The sequence below is a fragment of the Tauraco erythrolophus genome, chromosome 3, assembly GCF_009769465.1.
Source record: "Tauraco erythrolophus isolate bTauEry1 chromosome 3, bTauEry1.pri, whole genome shotgun sequence".
Lineage (NCBI taxonomy): Eukaryota > Metazoa > Chordata > Aves > Musophagiformes > Musophagidae > Tauraco > Tauraco erythrolophus.
The window spans coordinates 48,378,054-48,391,290 of NC_141467.1; the positions used below are offsets into that span (position 1 = coordinate 48,378,054).

General features: G+C 39.0%; 1 protein-coding gene across 1 annotated transcript in view; it reads right to left on the reverse strand.

Moving 5' to 3' along the window:
• The window catches only part of PTPRM (protein tyrosine phosphatase receptor type M), a 388,464-nt gene extending 375,695 nt beyond the window's left edge, over positions 1-12,769 (reverse strand). The window contains 1 exon segment of the mRNA XM_086609296.1: positions 12,646-12,769. Within this exon segment, the coding sequence (XP_086465422.1) occupies positions 12,646-12,655 (10 nt within the window). The 5' untranslated portion in view covers positions 12,656-12,769.
• Between the last annotated feature and the right edge of the window lie 468 nt (positions 12,770-13,237).

A 13,237-nucleotide genomic window follows, 5' to 3' on the forward strand; every position in this document is an offset into this window, starting at 1 on the left:
TTTCTCATACTAAAACTAAACATGACAAGAAAAACACCACATCACATGTAACACCTAAATATCATTGCTGAAAGATACCACATCTCTTTATACCTGGTACATCGATTTATTCCACTGCAAAATTTCAGAGTCACAGGCTGCCTTAATTGTCACACAGCGCATTATGCACTCATGAAGAGAACTTGATGCTGTCGCTGACCAAGGCTACTCTAGAACATGATGATTTGGTATTTCGGGCATGTAATCACTGCTACTGCTGCTACATAATGAGCTTCCAGAACTCAGGTAGCATCTTCATGTTGTTCCGCACAGTGCTTTGTGGATTAATCAGTTCCCACAGGCACTAGCTCAAGAGCAGATGCACAATATCCCACTGATCTCCTCAGAACTAGATTCTCATCGACCCAGCCTGGACCTTTCAAAGCCATTTCATTTGATGTGCATGCTGCTTAATAAGGAAACTTCAAAAGGAAACACCAAGGAAAGCAGGAAGTTTTACATCCCTTTCTTCAGGTACCCTGCTAGTGTCTAGAAAAGCACCCTTTCCCCTTTGAGACACAGAAGAGTCCAGAATCCTCCCGTGAAAGCCTGTCTTCTCTTCCAGTTCCTTCCTGGGATATCACTTGTAAGAGATTGCAACACCACTCTTTCAAGTAGCAGTACAGTGGTATGATCCCTTTCCTAAGATGTGAGAACCATAGGGTCTGTGCCCTCTGCCACTCAAACAGTAATTAATGTTGATGCCCATTAACTGAAAATGGCTAAAATACTGTAGAGGGAAAAGACCAAAACTAGGGACCCGCTTCTCTTCACCTGCTGTTTTCTTTCCAGAGCCTTCTCAAGTGCCTGAAAAATCTTGATTTATCTTCTACAGATTGATTTCTCATGTTGATTTCTCTTCTACAATAGCCCATGTGAGAAAGGAGGGCTAATAACCAACTTACGCTCTCATCTTGGGGATAGGGTCTTCCTTGCAACTGTAAAATGTGAATTTAAAAAGCTTCAGAAAGGGACATCTCTAACTCCTTTGAGCAGTGGTCTGATCATACAGGTCTGGAGTAAAAGTAACAGCTTCTTTAGCAAATTCCCAGTTCCCCTCCTTTCTTTCTTTTGTGGCTCTCAACATATGACAAGTAAGAGAATATATTAAGGACCATCCCATTGTCACCATGAGTTTGATACATTTCTTGTGTGATTGCAAGAGACAGACATTCTGGGAAGAACAGCATCTGACTCCTGAGTTCAGGCTGGCGCCACAACGCTCAGCTGCATATGTACCAGGCACGTGGAGAACTCCCCTTACACTACAGTGCGACTTACACGGTGCCTAGATTGCTTCCAGCAATAGGTGACAATGTTTCACTCAGTAATTCTATTGAGGAGTTTCCATCATCATCATTTTGAACTTGTGCATCACTCTCTTCCTATTGTGGGTTTCTATGTGTCTTTTTGAGTTTAGGTATCACTCTCACCTTCTTCTGATCTGAAAGCATTCGGGGTGTTGGGAAGAGCGGAATGCTGCAACAGCAACTAAAGAACCGTGAAGTGTATCTGGCCCAGTCACGCTCCAGTAGAAACCAGAATGACAGGGGAGTTGACTGTGACACCTAGGAGAGGTAAAGACTGTAAGAGTATGGGGAAATACGGAACTCCAATTTGGCAGAAGGACATCTCTTCTCTCTTAAGGTAAGTGGAAAAATGAAATAGTAAAATTTTAAGTAACAGTACAATCATATTTGAATTTAGTGTAAAATCCTAGCATACGAAGTTACCGGTGAGAAAAGTGCATCTGTAGCTTCCATGTTCTGATATGAATATGTATGTATTAAAAAGTGCTTTTCAAATCAGTACCATGTGAGAAGCATAGAACTGTGATCAATTGCTCGCACGCAATTATCACAAATATTTGATGTTATTAGCTGCTGCAACATTATGACTTGGATAATTACCTGCACCTGTTTTCTCATAATTAAATGGCTGTGTAGATCATTAAATTTTCAATGAGGTCCAGACAGTATTTTTTTTTCCTTTGTGCTACTGAAATGCAGTTGATTAGAAATGTTGTGACTTCTAGATGAAGAACACATTATTTCAGCTAGTGAGGGAAATAACTATATTGCTTTAACATTGAGAACGAAAGTACAGAGCTTTTTAATTCAGCTCATGGAATTAATGAAATCCTTTTAATTGCTTCTTTTCTGACTCTGAGTTCTGCAAACATAGACAAGGGAATTAAGACTGTGTATGATACGTTGGGAAATCTGATTGCTTCAAAGACAAGAGGACTTAAATACAACACAAAACAGAATCCATCCAATTTGCTTGTGTACTAACCTAGCTCCACAGCCACATTTGCCACCTGACACACTGCCACATGACTATCCTCACCTTGGGTGCAGAAGTCCAAAGAGTGCAGACACCTGGAGACACCTGAAGACGCGTTGCGAACAGAAGTTCTAGGTGGCTATACATAGTCCCCTAAACATGATGCTTTTGGTTGAACCAATTATTTTAATCGAAAAAAATGTTGTTTACGCCCACACACTAAGTGAAGAAACTTTACTCTCTGCAAAATTTTGGACGTTTTCCAGTACACTTCTACAGTGTATCAGATTTCAAAATATTACATAGAGTACTTCCTTCGAGGGTTGATTAAGGTTAATGAAGTAATTTAAGCCGCACAATTCTCTGCTAAAAGGAGGAAGACAAAGGCAGATGCTAAAAATACATTGTTCTTAAACTGTGATTAAAATATTGTTTTGGTCAGAATATGAGCCTGGTTTTAACACTGATGAGGAAGCAGCTTTCTTTATCACTGTCTTGTACTTCAGAGTAATTTCAAATTCCACCCAAAGAACAAGTACTCTGTGAATGACAGGTTTGCCAAATAGCTTTCTGATGCAGCGTTTAATGACCTCTGCCTCAAATCACTCAAATCAATGACTTTTTGGCCGTTCTTACTATAGTCATAGCTCGAGCTGCTAACAACATACTATCAGTCATCAATGCCTGCCAACAAATTAAGCGCTGTAAGAAGGAATGAAAAAATCTCCCATAAATCTAATTGAGACAAGAATTCTCTCTTTAATTTCAGCAAAAAGCCTTAAAATAATATGCCAAGAGAATGATTCCCTGAGGAATCATAATGTTTGCGCTCCTAAAGAGGAGTGATGGAGTCCATCTCCAGCTCGCTGGCATTTAAACTGTGACTATGACTATGATCTCGTCATACAGAACTGTCTTAAAATATAAACTTCTAACTTGGGAAATAACTGACTTAGGCCCTGAAATGGCGGCAGTCACATTACACACTTCAAAGCTTTTAGATGCAAGGAAAGGTTTTGATCCACTCTTTATTAGTTTCTAAAGGGCAGGATGGATAAGAAGAAATCTAATGGGATAAGGATGAGACTGAAAGAAAAGCCCTGAAGACTGCAAGAAATTAAGAGGCTTTTTTTCCAGTAGATTAATTACTAAACAAGGAAAAGCTTATTTAGGAACACCCTGATTATTCCGCTTCCTCCTGATCTTGCAATGTAGTGAGTGCAGCTTCTAGAGGACCATCTTCAGACTCACTGTTTATTCACAGTCCTCACAGGCTTTTTGCTGGTCACAGCTTTTCTCACAGTGGCTAAGTATTTTCATTCTCCAACAGAAGAAACCAGCCAGGTAAACAAGCACAAAAATTATAAAATTATAAATTATTGTAAATACAAGTCGGCTGAAAATGGAGCAGAAACTACAGTGGTTTCAGTAAGACTCTCATGGCAGGGAAGGTACAGTAACATAGTCTTCAGCATTGAGTGAGTACCTAGGGAACCCTACGCTTAGGTATGTGCTAACGTCATTTATCTTACTATGGGGTCCTAAACTATCCAGATTAAAGCTTCCTGAGGTACACTTACATGTCGCAGGTATATTGTCAGGAAAGAAAATGTACATTCTGTGTGGTCTTTTCTGAACCCAGAGTCTCCACCAGCAGTAACTGAATTTTTCTTTTCCGGACCAATATCCCAGCTGAAAAATGCCAGTTCACCAGAAGGTAATGCAAAGGTAACTGCCCTGATTCTCCGATAAAATACTTTAATCATTATATACTGGCTTTACAACATGAAGCACTTTCCCTCCTTCCTGCTGGGATTTTCCTACCTCACTTTCCCTCTCTCCTGTTGGGATTCTCCTACCTCATCTGAAGGAGCTCCTCATGAACACTCCAGGGAGGGAAAACAAACACACAAACAAAAGCCCAGTTACTCAGTGGACTTTTACTTGTAATTTAGCAGGTAAAACAGAAACAAGATTCTGATGCACTTAACCAGCAGGATAGTGTCTGGCACTATGGGTGGAAGATGGGATGGAGACTGGGTTTCCAATGTGCAACAGTAAACCTTTGTAATCCTAAACATTTTTGTTGTCAAGAAATCCATTTCAAACCCAGCTCCAGTGTCTAGCTTATTATGTTAGCTGCTTCTCAGCATATATGATGGCAGGTGTTATATATAACCTCAGCAGGAAACGTGCAATCACAGCAAGGTAAATGAGTTAGGCTAGAGGGCTTGCTTAGCGCTGCATGGCACTGCATGGTGTTACACCGAAATACCCTCAGCAGTCAATTCTGTCTTCCATGGTTGCTTTGAGAATACTCTGGTCTAATGAGAAGTGAATTCCCAGACCTTTCACATAGCCTCTATCTGACTTCTATGGAAGCGGAGAGTTCCTGAAACATTAAAAAAAGTCGTAATTTATCATATCATCGTTGTCCAGTCAGACATTTTTAAGAAATCTTTAACAACTATCGTTGGATTCTAATGTAGCGTCTCCCACTCACTTCCACAAGGTGCAGCGTGTTCTGCAGTTCTGTACTCAAATATCAGAAGGCTGCTGGAATGCTCAGGAAAACAGGTCAACAGGTAAGGTACAGTTATAGATACTAAAGAAAGCTCATTGCTGCAAATGAAAATCTGAAAGTCAGTTATCTATGTTGGGCATTATCTCATGAACCACACTGTTTATATTCAAAATACTTTGTTCTACAAAAGAAAATAAAAATGTAAAATAAAATTCATACTTAGAGACCCTCTTCAACAAAAGATTAAATAAATCATTAGCGTATTAACACCACCATTGTGTCTGAAAGCAATTAGGTGTGTAGGCAAAACACATTAAAATAACTTGCCCAGCTGCCTATTAAGCAAGTTAGAAACATTGTCTACTAGTGATTCAGAATCAGAGATGCTGAGTCTGATGCTGATTAATCTTTTACTTCCCTTTGCAAGAATACCAGATGCTCAGTATTTGTAAGAAACCCACTGTTTGTTCCAGGCGCTGAAGTCTGTAAGTCAGGTCAGAAGTCACAAAAAAGAACGTACGACTCCTGCAAGTTATCACAAGCAGCAATACCTCAGACATAGCTGGTGGCATTATTTTGGTTGTTGAACAAATCTGTTAAGCGCACTACTCCCTAAGTCGTTAGGTGTGTTTTTGAAGCAGCTAACCCCTTTAGTGCCCGCACTGTATCCATGGCAGCACAAAGCTAGCTGGGCCCGTACTCAGGCGGTTTGCTCGGGCTGACCTCCGTGTTGCTCCACATTAGCAGCAACTGGTATTAGTTTACACAGTTAATTGGAAGTTGGCTTGAATGTGTCAACACAAGCTGGAGATGCTTGCAAAAGAGGCATGTCCTTAATGCCTGCAGCTATTACCTGGAAGTGTAATAAAATGCTAAACATGCTAGTATTCCAGGTCTAGAAAATCCTACAGAACAAATGTAACTTGAACACAGTGAACAAGGTGCAACACCCACACCTTGATACGAAATTTACATTATCTCTGGATAGCATTCCAATGAATTAAAAAACGCAGCTATTTAAAATAATCTGGAAGAAACAGCATTGAATAAGAAACACATTTAATTCTCTTCTGTATGAATGTAAACAGAAGAAAAGCATCCCTGCTAACAGAACACAAATACAATGCAGTGAAAATATATTTAATTATTAAATACTCATCACAATGAAAAGTCAAAGTACTTTACATGCTAAGACATTGCAGTTGGCTCTGAAATACACTTGCCAACTGCTCACTTTATCTGCCTTTTTAAAGGATCACAACTCTTCTACGCACAATTAAACAACAACACACGTCTTTCACACAACTATTTCAAATTCCATAATATTAAATACCCTTTCAAAATTAGTATCTTGGTTTATGAATATCTGCTAGCTATGCACGTCTGCTAACTAGGTATCAAAAGACCATTTTAAGCAATATTTAATGTAAGCATTTTATGCATTTCCCGCAGATGCTGCATAAACATTGCTAAACATTAAGAAACATGAGAAATTCAGGATACAAATAACCATAGTAGGCCATTGAAAAAATTATATATAGCCATAAAAATCATATATCATCATCTCAAACAGGACAAACAGAATCCTCATCCTGGCTCTGACCTGCACTATACTAAACACAGAACTCCTCATTCCTGAAAACATCCTTTCAAGGCACTGAATGGCAGCCTGTGAAGATTAGATTTATAATTGATTTTGAACTACACTAAAATGAATGAAAGACTGATGCCAGTGACTCACTGCAAATGCAGTGACATCCCTTCAGTGATATCAAGCCAACCACTGCATCGAAGAAAAATGATGCTACTGTTCTTTAGAAATCAGCTGGAACTGTGAAACACTGTAAAAAGACTTTATGCAACTGAACACAGTGTTTTGGAACAAAATACATGGATATGAACAAAAATGATATCCAGCAAATGACAAATAGAGCACACTCTTGACAATATTTGCACTTCTTACAGTAATCTGTAACATTCTAATTGCATCACTGTCAAGTGAAAAGACTCATTGTTGCAGCATATAAACTAAGAAAAGGCGCTCGAATATCTCAAAAATTCTGTTCTGATTTGACGTTTGCATACTTCTCTGTGTTTTGTTCATTTGTTTGTTTTACTCATGCGAGCTTTCTCAACTCTTACTCTACTCATTCCTCAGACTACTCCAGATCCTAACTAACTCCGTTTCAGAGCTCTGACCTTGCATTCTCTCCTCTTCACTCTTGTCTGTATGCTAGTTGTTCTTAATCAGTAAACTGGCATCCATACGTACATACGGATGTGGCCATTTATACAGTTACACGTATGTTAATTCTCCAGCCTGCCCTTTAATCCAACCGATGCCTCTGTTACTTTCGGTTCTTCTGTTCTTCCCTTCTAGAATACGCTGCCAGGTGTCAGAGAGATGGCCTCACTACTGCTCTCTCAGATACTCAGCCTGCGTTCCTTCCTATAAACATCTCAGAATAAGCAATAGTTTTGAGTTTTAATGTAAAGTACCAGAATACTCAGTGGGAACACCACAACACCAAAAATGCTAACAGTCCACAATGAATTAGATGGGTCATGAGCATAAATGGGACTATGGAGTGAGAGTACGGCAAGCATAGGCCAGAGAAAGAAATCAAGATCATCTGGGAGATCAACCAAAAATTAGATTAGATACGCAGGCAGAAAAACTCCAGAAGACTTGTTATGTTTATTTGCATTATCACAGGACCTTGGAGCACTAAACAAGATCTGCTGGGTAAACACAAAACAAAAAATTGAATAAATGAATGAGGTAAGGAAACAGTACTGATCAGAACAGCGTGAAGGGATTTAGGCAATTTTTTTTTTAATTTTTTTTTTTAACAGACACAGTGCCAAAAGAAAGTTTTAAAACAATGAGGTGGTCACATACATGGTTTAGAGGGAGCACCTTCCAACAGTGAGGCAACATGAAGGAAAGCATAAAGACTTCTCCCTGAAAAGTTACCAACTAAATGAAGACTGCTATCATGGTGTAGCAGAAAGCAAAGCTAGTATAACAACAGTTATGCTAAGATGAGAGAACTAAGGAGATAATAGACAAAGAATTGAGACAAGCAGTTCATATTCGATACAGAGAGGTTTTCCCTTCTGTACTGAAATAAAATGCCAAAACATCTGGTTTGGAAAAGGATCTTTGCAATTACATTCCAAATGAAAAGTGGTTTGTAGATACATGTGGGACATCAGTCTGCAAGAATTTGGCATAAATTATGTTTTAAATTTGCTATTTTCTAAAACAAAGCCAAAACTGAAGATGCTGTCAATGTGACATAAGCAAGATCAGAAGAACGGTCCTACTGTCCTCATCCAAGTGATAAATTGGATTGGGAATGTCTTTACTGGTGAGTTGACCTTGGCTGGCTTCCAGACATCCACCTAGCTATTCTCTTACTTCCCTTTCTCAACAGGAGAGGGGGAGAAAATGAGATGAAAAATCCCATGGGTTGAGATAAAGACAGGGACATCACTCACCAATTACTGTCATGGACAAACTAGACTCCACTTGGAGAAAATTAATTTGATTTATTGTCAATTAAAAGTGGACTAGGATAGTGAGAAACAAAGACAAAACTAAAAATAGCTTCCCCCCTACTCCATCCTTTCTTCCCAGGTTCAACTTCACTCTTGATTCCCAATTCTTCTACCTCCTCTGCCCCCAAGTGGCACAGAGGGACAGGGAACCGGGGTTCTGGTCAATTCACAGCACTTCATCTCTGCTGCTCCTTCCTTCCTTTCCTTTTCCCCTGCTCCAGTATGAGGTCCTTCCCACAGCCCGCAGTTCTTCAGGAACTGCTCCAACATGGTCCTTACCACCGGGTGCAGTCCTTCAGGAATGTTCTGCTCCAGTGTGAGCTCTCCACAGGCCACAGATCCTGCCAGAAAACCTGCTCCAGCGTGGGATCTCCACAGGCTGCAGCTTCCTTCAGGGCATGTCCACCTGCTGCAGTATGGAGTCCTCCATGGACCACAGCATGAATTCCTGCTCCAGGCACCAGTGCAGAGATTTCCCTGCAGCCCGTGGAGAAGACCATGGTGAAGCAAGTTGTACCCTGCAGTCCTCTCTCCTTCTTCTCTGATATTGGTGTCTGCAAAGCTATTTCTCTCACATTTTTCTCACTCCTCCCTCTCAACGCTGCTGCCCAGTGTTTTTTACCCTTTCTTAAACATGCCATGCCAGAGATGCCACCAGCATTGCTAACAAGCTCAGCTGTGCCCTGTGGTGGGTCCACTGGAGCAGGCTGGAACTGGATGCATCCAACATGGGGCAGTCCCTAGTCTCTTCTCACAGAGGCTGCTCCTGCATTCCCCCTGTCCTGTTGCCAACATCTTGCGAAATGAGTAATCAACTGTTCGGGCACGTTTTTCTGAAGACATCTTTACTGGACTACAGCTAGAGGGTTTACAGTTAGCTGTAAATGTAAATGGGTATTATACAAACACATTCACATCAAACTGCTGTAACTGTTCTATAGGACAAGGCAAGATGGCATTAATAATGACTGTTTCTATAATTATAGTTTTGAACGCTATTATAAACATACATTCTTGGAACAGAAAGACAAGGAGAAAGACAGAGGCGGAGGAAAGGAAGAGCCACTCTTCCTGCAGCGTTTACTCCATTTGACTCACAGGATACTTGAAACAGAAGAGCAGTGGATTAACCACTCTCATTAAATCCATACAAATATATAAAGAAATATATACATGTCATTGCTTTTTGGGTCTGTTTAATGCAATTTCAGATTAGTACTGACTTATTAAAGGTTATGCTTATATTTATCAAGAAAATTAGAGTGCCAGAACCCTACTTACTTTAGTAGAAACAAGTTCATATTTTTCTACTATCATAACAATCCAACAGAATTAAAGTCCACTGGAAGAAACACTTTCAGAAACTTTTTATTATTATATTTAATACAACTTACAGGTTTTCATCTAAAACTAGATCTCACAAGGAACTATGAATGTTCACTAACATGTAAATAAGTAGTATGCACATTAATGCATGCACACATATGCATGAATGTTACATGGCATTTCTTTTGTCCCACCGAAATAACATATCAAGCCAAAATATTTATCTATCTCAAGTACAGCTATGCTCTCAAGAGTCTCATGTGGATTAAAATAAATCAAATGCCATAACTAGTGTGCTTCCCCCTGACTGCCACCAAATTATACAAAATATTATATATTGACATCAACTCACCCACTGGAGCATATTGCCTGAAATTAGGAATGTTATCTGCATTAATTTTTTCTACTGACAAGGGACTACTAAACGGAGAGTTCTTGTTTCAGTCTAGTGTTACAACATTGTTGCATAAAGTATTTTGCTTTCAAGCCAAGAATTCCCCACAAACCATTAATCTAAGATGTTCTATTCATTATCATCTGAAGTTATTTTTTCTAAAATATGTGGCTCAGAAACTGCTGACAACCTACTTGAAATCATTTTTTAAGTGTATCACATAACTCTCTGGTTAAGGCTAACTGAAAACTAATTAAAATCATTAAGATGATGATTTGAACAAGAACAGGAAAAAACTGCCTAGAAGAAATGATGAGGAAAAAATAGATTCCACTTGACTGAATCGTGCCCTTAGACACACTGCTTCTCATTTGCAAAAAATGAGCATTTCTTTCCCTCTCAAAGGGGTTTTTGACCTTTTAAGGCACTAATATCCATAACCCTCCTCAGACTAACTCATTCATCTTCTGACCAAGACTCCCAAAGCACATTGCACTTCCTTTAGGGGCAGAAGTAAAACTCCCTAAACTCTAAATATAATTTATTTGCAAATATAATATCATTTTACTTGATTATCAGAACATTATTTTAGTCTTCTGATAAAAAGGCAGGAAGATAAATAAGAAACAAGTCATATGACATCTGATAAATAAAATTACACAGATAGCATTTTCCCTCCATAAAAATAGCAGTCCCTTCTTAGTCTGGAACCTTGCATCTGGGAAAACGAAACAAAACAAAAAAATCTTCAAGTCAACGGTCATCACAGAAAAGAACATAGATTTGAACCTCTTCTATCTGCCAAGAAGACTGAACAACATGTATTGGAAATCGCTTCCACAAAATCCAAATGAGAAGAGTAATGAATGAAATTTGGAACAGAATTTCCAGTGGCGTGATTGAGAAAAAGAACATATAGCTTGTACTGCCAGCCAAGATGACTGACAAACTATGTGTGTTAGCTCCAACTTGAGAAACAGTATTAAGCATTAATGAAACAGTCCAGAAAATTTTTAGCAGCGTGTGCCAAGACCACTGGACAAGAGCCAGTTTAAAAAGGAATGTGCAAGAACCTCCTTTATCTGGGATGACAAACTCAATCTCGCATGACGATCCAAGTGCTGGGACTCAGGGAAACTGAACATTCATCTTGAAGGTGGAAGTCCTACCTTTGCCAGAGGAAACCAAGTGGTGAAGCAAAAAGCACTTCAGTTCAACCATCAACCTCGGATACAATGTTGCCCACAACACATGGAAACTGATGAATCTATAGTGAAGACCACTGAGAGCATTTTCACAAGTGAATGATACCTAGGGCTGATTAGTGCATGTCATGCTTTAGAGCATTTATTAGTGCACTAGTGATGACTCCATACGTTCAGGTTTTGTCTATATGGTCACTTCTGAAGATTCACATCCCCCACCTGCTAATTACCTTACCCAAAATAAAGGAGCAACACTTTATTACGAAAGACAACTATCAAAAGGATTTTACATCAACACCAAAGTACATTATGGATGTTCTGAAGAACTAACTGAAATTAGTGTGAAACACCAGCACATCCATTTGCAATGTTTTTAAGCATTCTGGATATATCTATTTTATTAAATTATAAGGCTAATGCAGAAGAAGAAAAAGAAGCAACTTTATAAGTTGTGGGGTGTTTTTGTCCACTTTTAGGTGACAATAGTCACGGGAAACTCAAGTCTTTAAAAGCCAAAGAAGATGCTCAGCTGGGCTGCAGGCAATTAACCCCCAGGAGATGGAGATCAGTTCATTAGGAGAACTCTTAACATGCCTAGATAAAATCACGAAAAAAAAATGATTGATACATTTTAGGCTAGTGAGTATTTTAAAACCAACGGTCAGATTTTACATATTTGTGTGGGTGAAGTAGTAAAGGAATTCCTGTATTACCAGAGTAAGTTTACAGTTCAAGAGAACGCAAGGATTGTTGCTATGGAATTAGTCCAACTGCATGCAGCGCACAAGTGCGTTAAATAACAGTATCACAACAGTCTTTTAAACACAACAAGCGTAATATCATTGAGGCCCTTTGTTTCAGGATACTTTCCTTTTTCTCTCACCTCTTTTCAACTCTCCATTTCTTTTCAAAACAGATTTTGATTAATATCTCTTTCAATGAAAATGCCTAAGGCCATCTGTTTTATCTCTTACTGTTCCCTCTTTCTTTGAGTCTTCCTGAGTAGCCCTGTCTGCCTGTTTCTAGTACTGCTTCATATTCTTTTTCATGCCATCATTCTGCTTTCCTTCTGTCTTCTCTGATGACACCAAGTTTCTATTTCTACTTTCTAACCTTTATGTTCCCCTCACATCAAAAGAAAACCTTTGATTTGCAAAATATCCCTCATAAAAATCACCTGGATGATCTGAGTATTGCAATTAACAAACAGTTTTAGACAAAGCATTGTAACAACAGTACTGTCAAGAAATGTTGAATAAACACACAAGCTTATATCAAAGAGAAACAAAGCAAAATAAAAGACGAACCAGATGGCATCCCTTGACCTGAGGAGGGCTTTATCGGTGCGTTCACCTGATCCCAGTTAAGATCATCATCATCTGACTGACTATAGCCACAGGAACTAAGAGGCTCATCAAAAGTACAGCACCCTGTAAAATAAACACAAAGATAAAAATTAAACAAGGCATGCAGAGAACAGATTATGAATCTCTAATCTTAACAACTCCAACATGATTCAACACAGGCTGTGTAATTTTTAAACATCTTTTATTACAAATGATTATATATTTATCAACCATCACTTTCTGAGAGGGCATAAAGCCTTCTTGTCATGAAAACAAATCCCAAGGGTAAAAGAGCAGATTTAGAACTGCAAACAAATTTTCTCCTACCACACAATCATCAGGTATGAAAAACAAACCAGCAAAAGAAAAAGCAGTAAAACTCAGAACATCAGAAGATTGAACAATTAGCATTCTTCAGGAAAAACAAACTATTCCATGCCCGAGAACCTACATTTTAAAAGAAAACTGTAAGTCTGGGAACACAGGTCCAACATAGGTCCATTTGTTTTCCAAGTAAGGGAAGGCCTAGATGCTCCCAGGGATGCTGCACTGC